Below are 19634 nucleotides of genomic sequence, written 5' to 3'. Positions count from 1 at the left end.
ATGGCAAAAGGGGGTGGTCCTTCAGAGTCAGGCGCTGGGTCATTGGCACCTTGAGCCTTGCACTTGCCTCTAAGGGCTGCTCTGTATCTCTTGAGGAGGAGGTCAAGATGATCTTTGGAGTTCTCACACAACCCAGAAGGCAAAAACTAGGTAGGAGGCTCTTTTGGTCAAGTGCTTCACCCCTTTTGAAGATAGGTAGCCTGTGTTTGGCAGAGTGAAGCATCCCCTAAGGAGAAGACCTGGCTCTGGCTCACGAATGGGACCCTGAAGAAGGAGACAGAAGGCCTGATCCTTGCAGCCCAGGAGCAAGCCATCAGGACAAAGGCAATTCAGGTCAAGATCGAAAAATCAGCTGACCCAAAATGCAGACTCTGCAAGGAAACCAACAAAACCATGGATCATATCCTCAGCTGCTGTAAGAAAATCGCACAGACAGACTACAAACAGAGGCACAACTATGTGGCCCAAATGATTCATTGGAACTTATGCCTCAAGTACCACCTCCCAGCAGCAAAGAACTGGTGGGATCACAAACCTGCAAAAGTATTGGAAAATGCGCACACAAAGAGACTGTGGGACTGACAGAGTTCTGGAACACAACACACCAGACATCACAGTTGTGGAAAAGAACAAGGTTTGTATCATTGATGTTGCCATCCCAGGTGAAAAACAACAGGAAAAATTCAGCCGCTATCAGGACCTCAAGATCCAACTTCAAAGACTGGCAGAAACCAGTGCAGGTGGTCCCGGTGGTGATCGGCGCATTGGGTGCCGTGCCAAAAGATCTCAGCCGGCATTTGGAAACAATAGACATTGACAAAATCACCATCTGCCAACTGCAAAAGGCCACCCTACTGGGATCTGCACGCATCATCCAAAAATACATCACACAGTCCTAGACACTTGGGAAGTGTTCGACTTGTGGTTTTGTGAAACGAAATCCAGCATATCTATCTTGTTTGCTGTGTCATACAACGCCGTTGTGTTGATAATAATAATAATAATAATAATAATAATAATAATAATAATAATAATAATAATAACTTTATTTTTATACCCCGCCCCATCTCCCCGAAGGGACTCGGGGCGGCTTACATGGGGTCTTGCCCAACACAACAATATAACAACAGCAACAAGACAATAAAACAAATATCCCAACAATAAAAACATCAGCATCAATAAAACAGTCATAAAAATCAACATACAGAATAAAATGTTAAAAACAGGAGACTAATACACGGATCTGGACCCAAGTGCAGAGTATTTCAAAATGGGGAGAGGTAGTTTCACAGCTAAAATAGTCAATAAAGTGCAATATAATAATGGCAAAGCATCATCGATGGAGCTATTGTTGAATGGGCAGATAAATCAAACCTACAATGAAAAATCATCAAAGGCCTTTTGGAAGAGCCAGGTTTTTAGGCTCTTCTGGAAGGAGAGGAGGGTAGGGGCCTGCCTGATCTCCCTGGGGAGCGAGTTCCAAAGCCGGGGGGCCACGACGGAGAAGGCCCTCTCTCTCGTCCCCACCAACCGCGACTGCGAAGGTGGTGGAAGCGAGAAGAGGGCCTCCCCCGACATTTCTTTCCCTCTGATGCCTCTTTTTCCGTCTTCCTTCCTCGGACATTCTCACTCTCTCTGAGGACCTTCTCTCTTGCTCTTGCTCTTCTTATTCCATGGGCTACATTTCCTTGGCTCAACTTGACATGCTACAGATGTGTTGGACTACAATTCCTATCAGCCCCAATGAGAGTCGGCTAGTGAGGAGCTGCCTGACTTGACAAAATCAGGCGGCTTTCTTCTTTTTTGCCTCCTCCTTTTTCTCCCAGTTACAACTGTAAATCCTCCCCTTTCTTATTTGGTTAATTTATTCTTTGATGGGGAAATGGATTCAAGAGATAAAAATGTCAAAACTTGTTTCTTTCACACCACAAATTTCTATAATGGCTCTGTGTGCGCCAAAGGCTTATCAAGCTTTTTTTTTTTCCTTCTCCAGAATGATTTCCCAGGCTGTTTTACCAGCAGCTGATCGGCTTTACATGTCTTTCTTCCGTATGTATCCACAAAGTAAAAGAGTGCTTGAGACATTTATTTATTGATATGCTGCAAAAGGAGGGTTTAATCTGCCTTCCGTTGGAATACGGTGTTCAATATCCTGACAGTAGCCGTTCGTTCTCATCTCCGTTGGTCTGGATTCCTCCATGGCCAGATGCTAATTCGCAGCGGCTTTAGAGGCCTAGTGAGCTATTCCTGATATTCTGGGGGGTGAAGCTCAGTTTAAGTTTAAATTGGAGTGGGCGGCAGGTGGCTGCAGGTGAAACCGGCCTTCCTTGCCCTCTGCCAGCAACCAAAAACCTCTCCTAGATTGGGTTTCACATGCGAATCCAGACAATGCTGGATTTATGCGCTGTACCTGGAACTGAACCACAACAACATTTCAAGTTTTATGCAAGCAATTCTTCAAACAGGAAGCACAGAACAGAATCTGAAATATCCTTTATCTTTCAGTTAGGATAAGCATGTATCCAATTTACGTAATTGTGAAGCCAACAGGAAACTAAAGGTCACCTAGGAAGGCCAAGAGCTCAAACACTGTTCCCACCCTAAATATCTCGGCATTGACTTAGATCGAACACTAACATTTAAGAAACACTGTGCGAGCACCAAGCACAAAGTAGCTGCATGCAATAACATCCTGCGGAAACTTACTGATAGTGCATGGAGTGCAGACCCAAAATTCGTAAGAACATCAGTCCTGGCCTTGTCTTACTCAACTGCTGAGTATGCTTGCTCCATCTGGCATAAATCTGTCCACTGTCCACAAATATTCAAAACATTGCCGCTTACCAGATGAAGGGTTAACTGAAACGGGAGTAAACCTGGGAACCAGTAGTAAACGGCTTATATAAACAGCTTACTTCGGCTCACAGCCAGCCACTTTAAAATAACATCTATCTGACCGGGCTTCCTGGCTGGGAACTGTAAATGACTGCAACATTTGTTACAAACTGAAGCTACAGCCAATTGACTGCATCTACATCCTGAGGAGTCCTATAGAACTACTCCAAGACTACAGAGACTTTGATTTGTTTTGACCCCAAGCCAGGTTTGAGCCAATTGATTTGATATATTTAGTTTTACAGCATATTACATGCCATTTTGAAGAGACTGAATGTACACATACTGTGTCGCTAACAAACTTTAGTTGGAGTCTTGTTGACATATGTTTGATATATGTTTTATACTGAAAACTGCTCTGTGTAGTAATTAAATCTGGATGATTGCAGTCTAAAAATCTTTATACTCTGTAAGTTACGACTGTGTGCCACTACAGCTGACAGAATTGGATCATCAGTTGTATTATTATTTGTATTATTGTTTACATTATTATGTATATGATGCTCTAATATACATATTGTGTTCTATGTTTTGAACCTTTACTGTGGTGCATATTTTTCAGATAAACCTGTCCACTCTAAAGATCCCTTGTCACCATGTACCTTGATTTCCCAGGCACAGGTTTACAGCAAAGATCATACGTTCGGGATACTGAGAGCAATATTTTTCAATAACTTTTGCTCACTTGTCCATGCATTAAGATCAGAAATTCACAACATTAAAAGCAGAAAGTCCATACTATAGAGTCAATCTTGACCATGTTCTGCTCCAGTTTTCACCTGTGAAATGTTGGAAGCTATGCGGGTCTATGGTGGTCTTTAGATATCTATTGCTCCTATATGAGACCTGACCTCTCTATAGAAACCTAGAAGACTAACCTGTGGCTATTCCACATATCAGGAGATGACATGACTAACTGGAAAAGACGACAACGCTCAGTAAAGCTGAAAGGAGCCTCCAATGGCCTAGGGGATAAAAGCCTCGTAACTTGAAGGTTGGGTTGCTGACCTGAAAGCTGCCAGGTTCGAATCCCACCCGGGGAGAGCGCGGATGAGCTCCCTCTATCAGCTCCAGCTCCATGCGGGGACATGAGAGAAGCCTTCCACAAGGATGGTAAAACATCAAAAACATCTGGGCGTCCCCTGGGCAACGTCCTTGCAGACGGCCAATTCTCTGACTCCAGAAGCAACTCCGGTTGCTCCTGACACGAAAAAAAGTAAAGTTGAAAGGAATATAAAAGAAAAAGAAGAACACATTGCAGGTGGATAGACTCCACAAAGGAAGTCATGCCTATCTAGAATCTGCAGGTCAATTGGAGGTATCTCATTCATAGGGCCATCATAAATTGAAGTCAACTTGACAGCAAATAATAACCTCAACAACAACAACATGGAAAATATGAATGTAAACATGGGGACTGGGATTTGGAAAGTTGTAATTTTTCCCCAAGTTCATTGTCTAAATCAGTGGTTCTCATTCTGTGGGTCCCCAGGTGTTTTGACCTACAACTCCCAGAAATCCCAGCCAGTTTAGAAGTGGGAGTTGAAGTCCAAAACATCTGGGGACCCAGAGGTTGAGAACCACGGGTCTAAATCCTATTGAGTGAAGACTTGTGGAATCAACACTTGTGCAAATCCTGCTGATTCATTTGGGGCTACCAACAGCAATCTGGTCAGAACTTCCATTCTCTCTGTGTGACAGCGGATCAGAATCGACCTAGGCATGGGGACATTTGTCTCCAAGCAGACACCTCAACTATCTTGGTGAAGTTGTCCCCCTTCCCCATTGCTATCACTCTGAGAGGTACACATTGAAGCCAAACTGACACACACAGGTGCTCTCAGCCAGCCACCCCGCAAAACGTGCATCAACGTCTTAAATAGAGAGGCCGCAGGGTGTGTGTGTGAGAGAGTGTGGGAGGCTTGTGGCTGGTATGTCCCTAACCTTGGAAGCTTCTGTTGTCTCACATGTCACCGCATGACAATGAGCCCTGTCATTTAAGAAGACAGAAGGGAGGTTGGGTCGGGAGGGGGCAAGTGCTCACCTTTTACAGCCAAAAGTGGACATGTGTTTATTTTTAATCTGCGATGGGCTGTATTTATTGTCTCAGCAGCCCAAGTCACAGGGGCACCCGCTGACAGTTTTCTCTGCAGACAACAATACCAGTTGGGCACCTTGGTCTTTGAGATGGTGAGTAAAAGAACCCGGAGGGATTGAAGGGTTGGCAGGTGGGAATGACGGTCACATCTTGAGAAACTATGGTCATCACAGATCTGGATCGACTGCAACTAAGAGGGAACAGAGCTCCTTGGTGAGTGTGTTCCCAAAGAAACAAGAGATGGGCAAGAGTCAATCTGTTAAGAGATGGGAAATGGAGAAGACCAACCAGGCCAAGACCCTATGTGATCAAGCATGACGTAGAAGTCCTGCAGGTGGGATTCTTCCATGGCTGCCCTGTCATCATTGTGCCACGATATCCATCTCCATGGCCATTCTGTGAATGGTGGAAAGCATGGGAGCATGCAAGAAGTAATAATAATAATAATAATAATAATAATAATAATAATAATAATAATAATAATTTATTTATACCCCAAACATGGTATAGTCAGATGTGTCTCCTATCCCTCACTGTGGAGACATTGCACAGGGAGGAAGGAAATACCAGCCTCCGCAAGCATGTGGTGGATTTACGCCAGAAAGAGGGTGCCAGCCGTGTTATTGGCATAAGAACTCGTACAAAGATTTGCTCTGGCACCCTGAGTCCAGTGCATTCCGACCGTCCCCTACAGAAGCAGCTGCAGGTTTTTGTGCATCACAGAATGCTTGCATTTTGCTCACAACTGCAGAAGTGGAGTTGCCAAAATGCTTGCATGGGTGCATGAGCAGAAAAACGGGGACCCATTCAGTCAGGGCGGCATGGAGTTGTGTGTGTTTTGTTTTGTCTTAGCCATCCTTCGTCCATTCCTTTTCTCCTGACGCAAATACAGTTAAGGAGAAAGAGATATAACAGTTCAGAGCCCAGAAATGAGTCTAGTGATTTTGTGGCACTCAATGGCATCTGTGTGATTGAGGTGATCTAGTTGTGGTCAAGAGTGGAGCGCCCAGTAAGTACTTGGTACAACGTTCACTGCCCAATAAAGCCACTTAGCAAGGCAGCCTTGCCAGTAACTGTGGTCTGTGGACCACCAGTGGTCTGCAAGAACTAAAATATGGTCTTCACCGTTACTACTACAGAGGGCAACTAAAATGATCAAGAGTCTGGAGAACAAGCCCTATGAGGAGCGGCTTAAAGAACTGGGCATGTTTAGCCTGCAGAAGAGAAGGCTGAGGGGAGACATGATAGCCATGTACAAATATGCCTTGCCAGTTGAAACTCGAACTACTTGCCTTTCGGAAAGCCTGCAAAACCTTGCTCTTCCAACAAGCTTTCAATGGGTGAAAAACCCAGGGCTATGTCTGTTTTTATTGTTGTTTTTATTGTTATTTTAAAGCTAAGTGTATTGTTTTAATCTATTTCTGTAAACCGCTCCGAGTCAAACTTGGAGTAGCGGTATACAAGTCTAATAAATAAAATAAAATAAATAAATAAACATGTGAGGGGAAGTCATAGGGAGGAGGGAGGGAGCTTGTTTTCTGCTGCCCTGCAGACTAGACGCGGAACAATGGCTTCAAACTACAGGAAAGGAGATTTCACCTGAACATCAGGAAGAACTTCCTCACTGTGAGAGCTGTTCAGTAGTGGAACTCTCTGCCTCAGAGTGTGGTGGAGGCTCCTTCTTTGGGGGCTTTTAAGCAGAGGTTGGATGGCTATCTGTCGGGGGTGCTTTGAATGCAATTTCCTGCTTCTTGGCAGAATGGGGTTGGACTGGATGGCCCCTGAGGTCTCTTCACAAACACAAGATAGTCTATGTACAAGGAAAATATGTCCAAATAACATATAATATTATTAAAGTTCCCCGTACAAAGCTCATACAGGGGTCCCAGGTATTTTTGTACCCTGTTTCAGGGAGAAAATCCCCTTCTTCAGGAGTTGGTATACTCAGCAACAATGAACTTATATATAGTGCCTAATTGCTTACACTGAGTGACTCTGCTTGTGGTCTCTTCCAACTCTACTATTCTATGATTCTACAGATAATAACACAACCCAACCAAAAAAAAATTCTTGGTGTCTTCGTTTTTAGGCCTGTTCCTGGGGTTATTTGGAGTGCTGATTCAGAAAATTGCATTGGATAGACCATATCGTTGTTTGATATTATTACTATTGATATTATTACTATTGTATAAACCTTTGTTTTAACTTCTGTTTTATCATCTTCTTGTGTTTTAAACTGTGTGTATTGTTTATGTATTTGCGCTGTTACTTTTGTAACATTGTGAGCCGCCCCGAGTCCCCACGGGGAGATGCTGGCGGGGTATAAATAAAGTTTTATTATTATTATTATATCAGCTCTAGATTACTAAATATGTTTTTCAGTGGGCGAGCAGATGGTGACTCCTGGATGGCATATGTTCTGTATCAGAAACAAGAGCTGATGTGGTCTATCCAATGCAATTTTCTGAATCAGCATCCCAAATAACCAAACTAAATCTAAAGTTGACCAAAAGCTGATTTGTAACCCTTTTGGTACTAATGTTGGAGAGTGATCCCTGGTGAAAAAAAAAGGTTGGGAACCACTGCCCTAAAGTAAGAAGCTTAGCATCAAAGCAAGGGCTTTTGACTTGAGAGGTGGCAGGACAGGACAGAGGGTTTCTCTGCTCAAAACTCCGGATGAATCATTGGAGACTCGGCTGGATGGACTATCCATTGAACTGACCAAAGGGAGGTTGGCAAGCAAAAGGTTCAAATGCCCTGGAATAACCATGCCATGTCTGGATCCTGTCCCCAGGCACCCAAGAAAGCGAAGAAGAGGGCGGAAGGGGCCAACTCCAACGTCTTTTCCATGTTTGAACAGGCACAGATCCAGGAGTTCAAAGAGGTACGTCCATGGAGTCTGGCATCAAAGCTTAGATTTTTTAAAAATATTAATGTTATTTATTTATTTATTATTGAATTCTGGATAATAAGTAAGTATTGCTCACTCTGTTAAAAAGGATATTAATACCCATGGCATTTCAGTTAAGAACTAGCATTATGATGCTCTTGAGAACTTATAGAGCAGGGGTCCCCAAACTACGGCCCACGGGCCACATGCGGCCCATTGAAGCATTTATCCGGCCCCCACGGCACAAAGGCTGAAGGGGGTTGGGCTAAATGGCCCAAGGGGTCTCTTCCAACTCTCTATTATTATTATTATTATTATTATTAATCACGTTTTATTGATTAGCCCATTGGCCGTATCAAAACAATTCTCAGCTGTGTTGCTTTGAATAGGAAAAGGGCTGTTTTGTATGTTATTTTAGGATTCTGGCCGGGCAACAAAAATGAAGTTTTAATATGTGGGTCCCAGTGTGTTTTGTGAATAATGTTCGGCCCCAGGCATTGGTCTCTCTCTTATACAATTCACAGCTGAACAGTACATGTGCAATGTCCTCCACCTCTGATGCTCCACAAATACAAAATATAATAATAATCATCATCATCATCATCACACGGTCCTGAACACTTGGGAAGAGTTCGACTTATGATTTTGTGATACGAAATCCAGCATATCTATCTTGTTTGCTGTGTCATACAATGTCGTTGTGTCAATAATAATAATAATAATTATTATTATTATTATTATTAACATGGAGGCTGGGAGGCCATCCATCAGGGGTGCTTTGCTTGTGCTTTTGGTCCACAATGGCAGAAAGGAGTTGGGCTAAATATATTATTATTATTATTATTATTATTATTATTATTATTATTATTATTATTATTATTATTGCTCAGTGGCCACCTGGCCAACTATAGTCTAGCCCTCCAATGGTCTGAGGGATCGTGAACTGGCCCCCAGTTTTAAAAGTTTGGAGACCCCTGCTATAGAGTATTGTATGACCAATCATAAAGTTGCTTGTAACTTGTTGCCGTCCTAGCTCTGTCTGAGAAATTGAAGGCAGGCTTATTGCTGTGGCAAGAGGGTGGCAGTCAAAGTGTTGTTAAAATGTGCTATAGTATAGGGTGGATGGGATGTCCTGTTCTCAAATCTCACTTCCATCCTAAATCTCCTCGGCATGGGACAGTTCCTTGAGCCTCAGTTCCACATCCAGAATTATTGAGAGGGTGGACTTGCTACACAGAACTGTCCTTGGAAACAGCTTCATGTAACATTGACATATGACATATGCCAAGGCTTGGGCAACCCAATATTCTAGAAGATTAAGGGCTCTGGAATCCAATTAAAAAGGGGCTTTGCTGGAGCTGAATCTGAAGCCAGGTCTTATCTGTGGAACCGAGTCACAGAGCCTGAGCTTAAAGACTGGAACAGTGGGTTCTTATCAAACGGACACAAGAAACACCACGGTGCTGTGGGTGGATACCCTCCTGAAATATCATCCCCACCTATTTATATAAAGCATTGTTTTTCATTGCCATCAAGTTGTCATGGACATATGGCAACTCAACAAATGAGAGACCTCTACATGACTCTGTTAGGAAGAGGTTTTGCAAATGCAGGTCAGCTGTGACTTCCATTAATATTACAGTACAGTCTCACTTATCCAAGCTAAACGGGCTGGCAGAAGCTTGGATAAGCGAATATCTTGGATAATAAGGAGGGATTAAGGAAAACCTATTAAACATCAAATTAGGTTATGATTTTACAAATTAAGCACTAAAACATCATGTTATACAACAAATTTGACAGAAGAAGTAGTTCAATACGCAGTCATGTTATGTTGTAATTACTGTATTTACGAATTTAGCATCAAAATATCACGATATATTGAAAACATTGACTACAAAAATGCCTTGAAAAATCCAGAGGCTTGGATAAGCAAGGCTTGGATAAGCGAGACTCTACTGTAACTCTCCACCAATACATTTCAGCTGAACTGATCTCTTTCCTGTTATTTTTCTTCACTGCCCATGCTTTACAGCCATACCTAGAAATGCAGTGGCATGGATCACCCTTACTTTGATATTAAAATAGCAAATTCCTATGTCTAACATGTAGTCAGGGGAGCACAGTGAAGCAGTGGGTTAAACCGCTGAGTTGCTGATGGAAGGTCAGCAGTTCAAATCCACATGATGGGGCGAGCTCCCGTTGTTAGCCCCAGCTTCTGCCACTCTAGCAGTTCAAAAACATGCAAACGTGAGTAGATCAATAAGTACGGCTTCAGTGGGAAGGTAACAGTGCTCCATGCAGTCATGCCATCCACATGACCTTGGAGGTGTCTACAGCTTAGAAATGGAGATGAGCACCATCCCACAGAGTTGGACTCAACTAGACTTAATGTCAAGGGGAAACCTTTACCTTTTTAAACATGCAGTCATACTGGACTTGGAGCACTGCCCATCTCCAATCTGTCTGTCCCATTCTAGGCCTTCACCATCATGGATCAGAACCGGGATGGCTTCATCGACAAAGCAGACCTAAGAGATACATTTGCGGCATTAGGTAAGCCAAGAAACATTGTTCATCCACAAGACATCTCTGAAAAGTAGCAAATACAGTTGGAAGAAACATTTAAAAAATTAACGTGATGCAACAGGCCCACTTCAATTATTATTGTGCTCTCCTTTCCACCTCCAAATTTCTGATTAAGACAGAATTAAATTCAGGATTTATTTATTTTGTGTCAAAAGCACTGCGTAAATAAATAAGTATAAAACTGATCAAATAAAAGGGACACAAGCAGTTAAATAATTTTAGACCAAAAATAGGCAACAGTGACTGCATTATCTGTAGCTTTATTTATTATTATTTATTTACAGTATTTATATTCTGCCCTTCTCACCCCGAAGGGGACTCAGGGCGGATCACATTATATACATATAGGGCAAACATTCAATGCCCATATACACATAGAACAGAGACAGACGCAGAGGCAATTTAACCTTCTCCTGAGGGGATGTTTGATTCTGGCCACAGGGGGGAGCAGCTGCTTGATCATCCACTGTGACGGCACTTCCTCATTCCAACATCGTAAATTAGTTAAATTTGCCTCCCCACTTTATAAGTGGTACCTTATTTCCTACTTGATAGATACAACTATCTTTCGGGTTGCTAGGTCAGCAGCAACGAGCAGGGGCTATATTTTTTTTTAATTGGCAGGTGCTCACCCCGCCACGGGCTGGCCTCGAACTCATGACCTCATGGTCAGAGTGATTTATTGCAGCAGGCTGCTCACCAGCCTGCGCCACAGCCCAGATGGGGCAGACATACTCAGCATTTGAATAAGACAAGGCCAGGGCTGATGTTCTTATTAATTTTGGGTCTGCACACCATTAGAAAGTTTCTACAGGATGTTATTGTGTGCAGCTACTTTGTGCTTGGTGTTTACACGGTGTTTCCTAAATGTTAATGTTCGGTGTAAGCCGCCCTGAGTCCCCTCGGGGAGAAGGGCGGGGTAGAAATATCGGAAATAAATGAATAAATAAATAAATCTAAGGTGACGCCAAGATATTTAGGGTGGGAACAGTGTACAAGGATGAACCATAAATGCTATGAAAAATCAGAATTGCAGAGATCTGCAGCATTATTTGCAATGAAAAGGTCGAGAATATCACCAGTTGGAAGCTGGCAGATTGATCTCATCTTGACCAGAGCCTAGACCAATGATGGGCAACCTTTTGCACTTGGTGTGTCAAAATTCACCAAAAAACCTAGCATGACTTGGGTGGTGTGTCACTTTGAGAAAAAAATCCATATTTTCACAATATATATAGTTTAAATAACAAAAAATATATAATTGTAATATATAAGTGTATTTAATAAATCAAAAACTATTTACTACCATTATTTCCATGTACAACAATCTATGGTACCTCTTGCAGTTTCCACGCTGATGTTTCTCTATTGTAGTTTCAATGTAGTCATGAATAATGAATAATATAATAATAATATAATAGTAATAATATAATAACATACTACAATAATAATAGAATAATAATAGAATGATTATATATATATATATATATATATATATATATATATATATATGCGCGCAATGTGCATAATTCCCATGGAGTAAACAACAAAACCACTGGACCAAATCACACCAAATTTGGCCACAAAAGACATAGTCATCCAATCAATCTGCATGCGGCAGCGTGTCAGCAAAAATGGCTAGGCGTGTCAGTGCTGACACGCGTGTCATAGATTGGCCATCACTGGCCTAGACAGTATTTTCTGGTTAACATCTCCCAGATTCCTATAATGAATACTGTTGCTGGCCATGCTGGCTGGAGGAAATCTGGGAGTTGTGGCCCTCTGGAGTAACTTGTCCAAGTTCTGACCTTGAGATGGAAGACACCAATCAGGCGTCCAGTGATGGTCACCGTTTCCCTCGTCCCAGGCACCAAAGCGAGATGTTCTCCAGCTTTCTGGTGGACCACAAACATGCCTGGTGGGTTGCCATTGGCCTGGTGGTAGACCTGTAATTAGAATGGCACAGGTTAATAATGGGAACCTTGTTGTTGATTTTTAGTTAACACCCCTCTGTTTCAAGCATATCGTGTCTTCCTTCTTGCCCAGGACGCCTGAATGTGAAGAACGAAGAACTGGAAGACATGATCAAAGAAGCACCCGGACCAATCAACTTCACTGTGTTCCTGACCATGTTTGGAGAGAAACTCAAAGGTGAGAAAAAAATGGGTTGGGACTTCCCATGCACTGCCGGTCTTCTTTTGCGATGAGGGTTCAGGGCAATGCCAAGAATGAGCAACTTGTTCAAACATCTGCGTTGGATTAGATGTGGCCTGAGTTGTGGCCTAGAACAGAAGCGTGCATGGCAAAGGGGTCTGAACAATGAACTAGATTTTTAGGAGACCAAGTGCCAAATCTGCTATGAAGAACCCCTGGATGACTCTGGGCAAGTCCTTCTCTCTTAACTTCTGCTAAAAAAGTCTGGCCAGAGCTGGCCTGCTTCAGGGAAACTGAGGCAATCTAATGTGTTGTCCTTAAGGTGTTCTCTCTGCCTTACAGGAGCTGATCCAGAGGAGACTATCCTGAATGCCTTCAAAGTGTTTGATCCAGAGGGCAAAGGATTAAAGGCAAACTAGTAAGTGTTCTGGGGAGACTCCTGAGCTTTGCTGCCATTGCATTGAGTCATGGGACCACCCTTGAGTCCCTGAGCTAGCCCTTGAAGCCCTAGAACAGGGGTCCTCAAACTTTTTAAGTGGAGGGCCGGTTCATGGCCCCTCAGACTATTGGCGGGATGGACTGTGATGAAATAGTCCAAAATCAGGTTTGTTGTTGTTGTGTGCCTTCAAATCATTTCAGAGTTAGGTCAACCCTAAGTCTAAAGTTTAGGACAGAGGCCAGGTCCATGGGTCTTAGTTTGGGGACCCCTGATATAAACGATCTCATAAGACCACAGGTAAGCAAAGAGATCTCCAAAGACCATCTAGGTCAGGGGTCCCCAAACTTTTAAAGTAGAGGGCAGGTTCATGATCCCTGAGACTATTGAGGGGCCGAATTACCATTTGAAAAAAAATACGAGCAAATTCCTATGCACACTGCACATGTCTTATTTGAAGTGCAAAAAAACCCCTCCCAACAACAATTATTTATTGATTTATTTACTACATTTATACCCTGCCCTCTCTCGCCCCAAAGGGGACTCAAGAGCGGCTTACAAGTTGTATATACATACAATATATTATATTAATGGCATAGCACAATATTAGCATTATATATATTACTACATTGTACTATACCACTATACTGTAATATTATTAGTAATATTACATTTAATATATAATGTATAATTAATATTATTACATTGCATTATTATTAGTATTATATTGTATGACGTTATAATATTAGTATCAATATTATATGTACATACAATATATTATATTATTACCATAGCACAATGTTAGCATTAGATATTACTATATTGTACTATACCACTATACTGTAATATTATTAGTAATATTACATTTAATATATAATGTATAATTAATCTTATTACATTGCATTATTATTAGTATTATATTGTATGACATTATAACATTAGTATCAATATTATATGTATACACAATATATTCTATTATTACCATAGCACAATATTAGTAAACGAAAGAACAATACAATATTTAAAAATAAAAACAGTTTTGACCAACATACAGTAAACCTATCAGGATTTCAATGGGAAGTGTGGGCCTGCTTGTGGCCAATGAGATAATCAAATTAAGTAGGATTGTTGTTGTTGTGTGCCTTCAAGTCATTTCAGACTTTGGGCGAGCCTAAGTCTAAAACTGAGAGCAGGGGCCAGGTAAATGATCTTGAAGGGCCGCATCCGGCCCCCAGGCCTTAGTTTGGGGACCCCTGGAATAGAGCCTTGTGGGACCATACAGGTCAGTGGCCTGAGTCCAAGAAGTCACCCCACAGCACCACCATCTGGGTCCGACCCTCCAGGAACAACCGGAACCACTGCAATGCAGTGTCCCCATCCCAGAGAGCCGATCCAGAAGGATACCATGGTCGATAGTATCGAAAGCCACTGAGAGATCCAAGAGAACCAACAGGGACACACTCCCCCTGTTTAGCTCTCTGTGGAAGTCATCCACCAAGGCGACCAAAGCCATCTCAATATAATTGGTTTCATCCAAAAATCCCTGGAACTGAGTGGCCACCACCATTAATTAAGCACCGTGCATCAAGCGGTCACCACTGTTGCTCATAGCTTATCAGTCAAACGCACTCATTTATTTTCCTCGCTGGAAATGAAGCGTCTTTACACATTGCAGCACTTGATTTCAATCAATTAACCTTTGCAAAGAGCAGCTAGTGAGAAAGCGCTCTGCTCAACTGGTGCTCTGCATGCAGCCTTTATTATTATTATTATGTTTATTTATACCTCGCTTTATCTCTCCTGAAGGAGACTCAAAGCGGCTTACATTCAAATTGAGCACTGAGCCATGGCAGTTCAAGGGGTGTCAAACAATTCCACAGTGTAGATTCATCCCAAAGAGGGCAAACTCACCAAACCACCTCTGGCAGAGGTGGCCTTGGAAAACGACAACTCCCAGGAACCCATAGCATTTAAAGTACCATATATACTCAAGTATAAGCCGACCCGAATATAAGCTGACGCGCCTAATTTTACCGGAGCCTCCGATGGCCTAGGGGATAAAAGCCTCGTGACTTGAAGGTTGGGCTGCTGACCTGAAAGCTGCCAGGTTCGAATCCCACCCAGGGAGAGCACAGATGAGCTCCCTCTATCAGCTCCAGCTCCATGCGGGGACATGAGCGAAGCCTCCCACAAGGATGGTAAAACATCAAAACATCCGGGCGTCCCCTGGGCAACGTCCTTGCAGACGGCCAATTCTCTCACTCCAGAAGCAACTCCGGTTGCTCCTGACACAAAAAAACAACAACAACATAATTTTACCACAAAACAACTGGGAAAGCATTGACTCCAGTATAAGCCGAGGGTGGTAAATTTCAGAAATAAAAATAGACACCAATAAAATTACATTAATTGAGGCATCAGTAGGTTAAATGTTTTTGAATATTTACATCAAGCTCAAATTTAAGATAAGACTGTCCAACTCTGATCAAATCATGATTCTCATCTTCTTCAATGTAAATGTGCTTATGCATCCTTTTAATAATAATAGAGTAAAATAATACATGTAATAATAATAATAGAGTAAAATAATACAAGTAATAATAAATAGAGTAAAATAATAACTCCAATAATAATAATATCAGAGTGAAATAATAAATGTATGAATAATAATATTAATAATAATATTAATAATAATATTATTATTAATAATAATAATAATAATAATAATAGAGTCATACAATAAAATTATTATTATTATTATCCTACTGGGATCTGTGCGCATCATCTGAAAATACATCACACAGTCCTAGACACTTGGGAAATGTTCGACTTGTGATTTTGTGAAACAAAATCCAGCATATCTATCTTGTTTGCTGTGTCATACAATAATAATAAAATAATAGAGTAAAATAAATGTAATAGTAGCAACAGTAATATAGAAAAATAATAAATGTAATAATACCAATAATAATAGAGAAAAATAATAAATGTACCATATATTCTCGCGTATAAGCTGACCCAAATATAAGCCAACCAGGACCCTCACCTGAGTATAAGCCGAGGGGGGCTTTTTCAGTCTTAAAAAAGAGGCTGAAAAACTAGGCTTATACTTGAGTATATACAGTATCATAAAACTGCATTCATTCTACATGCACAAAAAGGCGGGCAAACTCACCAAATCACAGGGTTGTTGTATGTTTTCCGGGCTGTTTGGCCAAGTTCCAGACAGCCCGGAAAACATACAACAACCCTGTGATCCCGGCCATGAAAGCCTTCGACAACTCTCCAAATCACATTGGGAAACTACAGCTCCCAGGATTCACTAGCACTGAACCATGGTAATTAAAAGCAAGGTCAAACTGCATTGATTTTAGACCTGCAAAGGGGAAAAAATAGTTATCTTTCTGGAAAGGGAAACTATCATCAAGCAAGAAACCACTCCTTTGGAGGCCTGGGGAAGAAAGAATAAAACCAGAACCAGAAACTGCGAATCATCAGGCATTCCAATCTAACTCCATTCCCACATCTCAAGGCTTCCCATTAGATTCTTGCAGAAGTGCCGGCTTCTCATTGGCTCAAAGTGATACGATTTCTTCAGTCTTAGTAGTACAGCAGAGGGAATGGGGACAAAGAGCTCACCGCATGCGGGGAAAGGCCACAATGGTTTCTTAGCACCGAGGGAGACAAGGCTAACACTTCTCCGAATGTTTCCTTTTGGACCTCATGTATCCCAAACTTCCTTTTCCAGCATTAAAGAGATGCTCATGACGCAAGGAGAACGGTTTTCAAAGGAGGAGGTAAGAGCACATGTTAAGCAAGATCGACGAAGCATTAACCACAAGTATATTGTTTGTATCGTCTCGCTTCGTTCCCCATTAGAACTAAAATATGTATGATGAGGATGAGTTTGATGAGGTTGGAACAAGCATGTCCTTAATGATCATTCCCACCGATTGATCAACTAACATTTGGGGACTCAGGGCGGATCACATTGTACACATATAAGGCAAACATTCAATGCCATATAACATAGAACAGAGACAGAGACAGACGCAGAGGCAATTTAAACCTTTTCCAGCTTCCAGCTTCCTGAGGGTATGCTTGATTCACAGAATCATAGAATTGTAGAGTTGAAAGAGACCTCACGGGCCATCCAGTCCAACCCCCTGTAAGAAGCAGGAAAATCTCATTCAAAGCACCCCCGAAAGATGGCCATCCAGATTCTGCTTAAAAGCCTCCAAAGAAGGAGCCTCTACCACAGGCCGGGGCAGAGAGTTCCACTGTCAAACAGCTCTCACAGTCAGGAAGTTCTTCCTGATGTTCAGGTGGAATCTCCTTCTTTTCCTGTAGTTTGAAGCCATTGTTCCGTGTCCTAGTCTCCAGGGCAGCAGAAAACAAGTTTGCTCCCTCCTGCCTATGACTTCCCCTCGAATATTTGTATATGCCACAGGGGGAGCAGCTGCTTTATCATCCACTGCAATGACAACTTCCTCATTCCAACGGCGGCTGGATGATTGTTATGGTGCCGTAAATTAGCCTCCCCACATATAAGTGGTACCTAAATTTCCTACTTGATAGATGCAACTATCTTTCAGGTTGCTTAGGTCAGCAACGAGCAGGGGCTATATTTTATTTTTAATTGTCAGGGGCTCACCCCAACGGGCTGGCCTCGAACTCATGACCTCTTGGTCAGAGTGATTTATTGCAGCTGGCTGCTAACCAGCCTGCACCACAGCCCGGCCCCAATTATACAGTTATAATGTATAGAAAAACCACAAAACAAAGTTTAAAACTTGGCATTGTATGAAATTTCCTTTGACCAGAAGCTGGCCACTTGGAGTGCCTCTGGTGTCGCTGTGAGAAGGTCCTCCATTGTGCATGTGGCAGAGCTCAGGTTGCATTGTAGTCAGTGGTCAGCTTTCGTGTGATATTATTTCTAGCACCCACTTTTTGCTTGATATTCAAGCAATGCTTCTTGTAAGTCAGAGCACAGTCCAGAGTAATTTCCAGGTATTTTGGTGAGTGCAGTGCTCCAGTGGGATTCCTTCCCAGGTCATCTTCAGAGCTCGAGATGCTTGTCTGTTTTTAAGATGAAAAGCACACGTCTGTGTTTTAGATGGATTAGGAATCAGATGGTTTTCCCTGTAATAGGCAGTAAGAGCACCTCAAGCTTCAGAGAGCTTCTGTTCAACCATTTCAAAGCTCCCTGCTTGAGCGGTGATAATAATAATAATAACAAACTTTATTTTTATATCCTGCCCCATCTCCCCGAAGGGACTCGAGTTGGCTCACAACAGGGACAAGCTCGAAACAACAACACAACATATTTGACAAAAACTTAAAACCTTCCAACGACACACAAAATAAAATAATGGACAATACATTAAAATCCAAGCAGATAAAATCAGAATAATTAAAAGCAAACCAGCGGGGACAGGTTTCATAAAGTGCTGTATCATGGAAATAAGTAACAGTGATAAAGTGCCATACGCTTTTAAAACAGAAAGAAGTACTCAACTCATGTTTTTAACACCTTATTAATATGTTGACCTTTTTATGATTGTTTTTATCAATTACTGTTGTTTTATTGTTGATTGATTTGTTTTATTGCTTTGTTTGCTTTTATACTGTTGTGTCTGGGCCTGGCCCCATGTAAGCTGCCCCGAGTCCCTTTGGGGAGATGGGGCGGGGTATAAGAATAAAGTTATTATTATTATTATTATTATTATTATTATTATTATTATTATTATTATTATTATTCTAATGACAGCTCTATTGGGCCTATTCATTTCAAATCCCGGTGGAAAATGGGCAGGGAAGGAGCTAACCTGATCTCCTTAGGGAAAGAGTTCCAGATCGTCAGCATAGATGAAACTCTCTGTCCCTTGGTCATTTGTGTAAATGTTAAACATTGATGGAGTAAGTATGCTCCCCTAAGGCAGGCTGTTCTTCTGTTTCCGCCATCTGCTTCTCTGACCCTGGAACTCAACAAAAAAAACTCCTCTTTTGTAGCAGATTTCCTATGAAGCGGGTGAGGTGATAATCCTTTGTGATATTATATATTTTTCAGGATACTGTCGCTTATTATACTGAAAAAAACTATGGCAATACAAAGTTGGCAAAACAGCAAAGAGCTCCCCTCCTCTCTGTTCCTTCCTCCCAACAGGTTGACCAAATGTTTGCCGCTTTCCCACCAGACGTGACTGGCAACCTGGATTATAAAAACTTGGTCCACATCATCACACACGGAGAAGAAAAGGATTAAAGCATTTGCCAAGATGCTCCTTAGCAGAGAGCTTTTCTCGACAGCCTTTTCTGGTTGTTCCTATCCAGGCTAGCTGGGATGTTGTTGTGTGCTTCCCAACCGTTGTACACCTTCCTGGTGTCCCAATCCCCTCATCCATCCTCTTTGTAAAAAAATAATCCAACCATTATTTGAAGAAACATATTTTTAAAACTTGATCTGTGTTGAATGATTATTCAGAAAAATCCCAGTACACCTTTGTGAATGAGATTCGACTGTGGAAGACTGAAAATGAAGGAGACCAAAGTCTTCCTCAACCCGCCACTTC

The 19634-nt window shown here is 41.9% G+C and overlaps 1 protein-coding gene across 1 annotated transcript; it reads left to right on the top strand.

Moving 5' to 3' along the window:
* The first annotated feature begins 4979 nt into the window (after window positions 1–4979).
* Window positions 4980–19524, top strand: myl2 (myosin light chain 2). Its single transcript, XM_008119874.3, has 7 exons — window positions 4980–5085; window positions 7788–7877; window positions 10364–10439; window positions 12519–12623; window positions 12969–13044; window positions 16811–16859; window positions 19229–19524. The coding sequence occupies exons 1-7, from the start codon at window positions 5083–5085 to the stop codon at window positions 19325–19327; spliced, it is 498 nt and encodes a 165-aa protein (XP_008118081.1). The 5' UTR covers window positions 4980–5082; the 3' UTR covers window positions 19328–19524.
* The last annotated feature ends 110 nt before the right edge of the window (window positions 19525–19634 follow it).

The sequence above is a fragment of the Anolis carolinensis genome, chromosome X (genome assembly GCF_035594765.1).
Source record: "Anolis carolinensis isolate JA03-04 chromosome X, rAnoCar3.1.pri, whole genome shotgun sequence".
NCBI classification, from domain to species: domain Eukaryota; kingdom Metazoa; phylum Chordata; class Lepidosauria; order Squamata; family Dactyloidae; genus Anolis; species Anolis carolinensis.
The sequence above is the reverse complement of the archived record's forward strand: the minus strand, read 5'-3'. Positions and strand labels throughout refer to the sequence as shown.

What these genes read in the sequence shown, in the direction of transcription:
- myl2 (XM_008119874.3), top strand. An exon ending in AGATACATTTGCGGCATTAG is followed by an intron (nt 10,440 to 12,518) that starts GTAAGCCAAGAA and finishes CTTCTTGCCCAG; the next exon opens with GACGCCTGAATGTGAAGAAC. An exon ending in GTTTGGAGAGAAACTCAAAG is followed by an intron (nt 12,624 to 12,968) that starts GTGAGAAAAAAA and finishes TCTGCCTTACAG; the next exon opens with GAGCTGATCCAGAGGAGACT.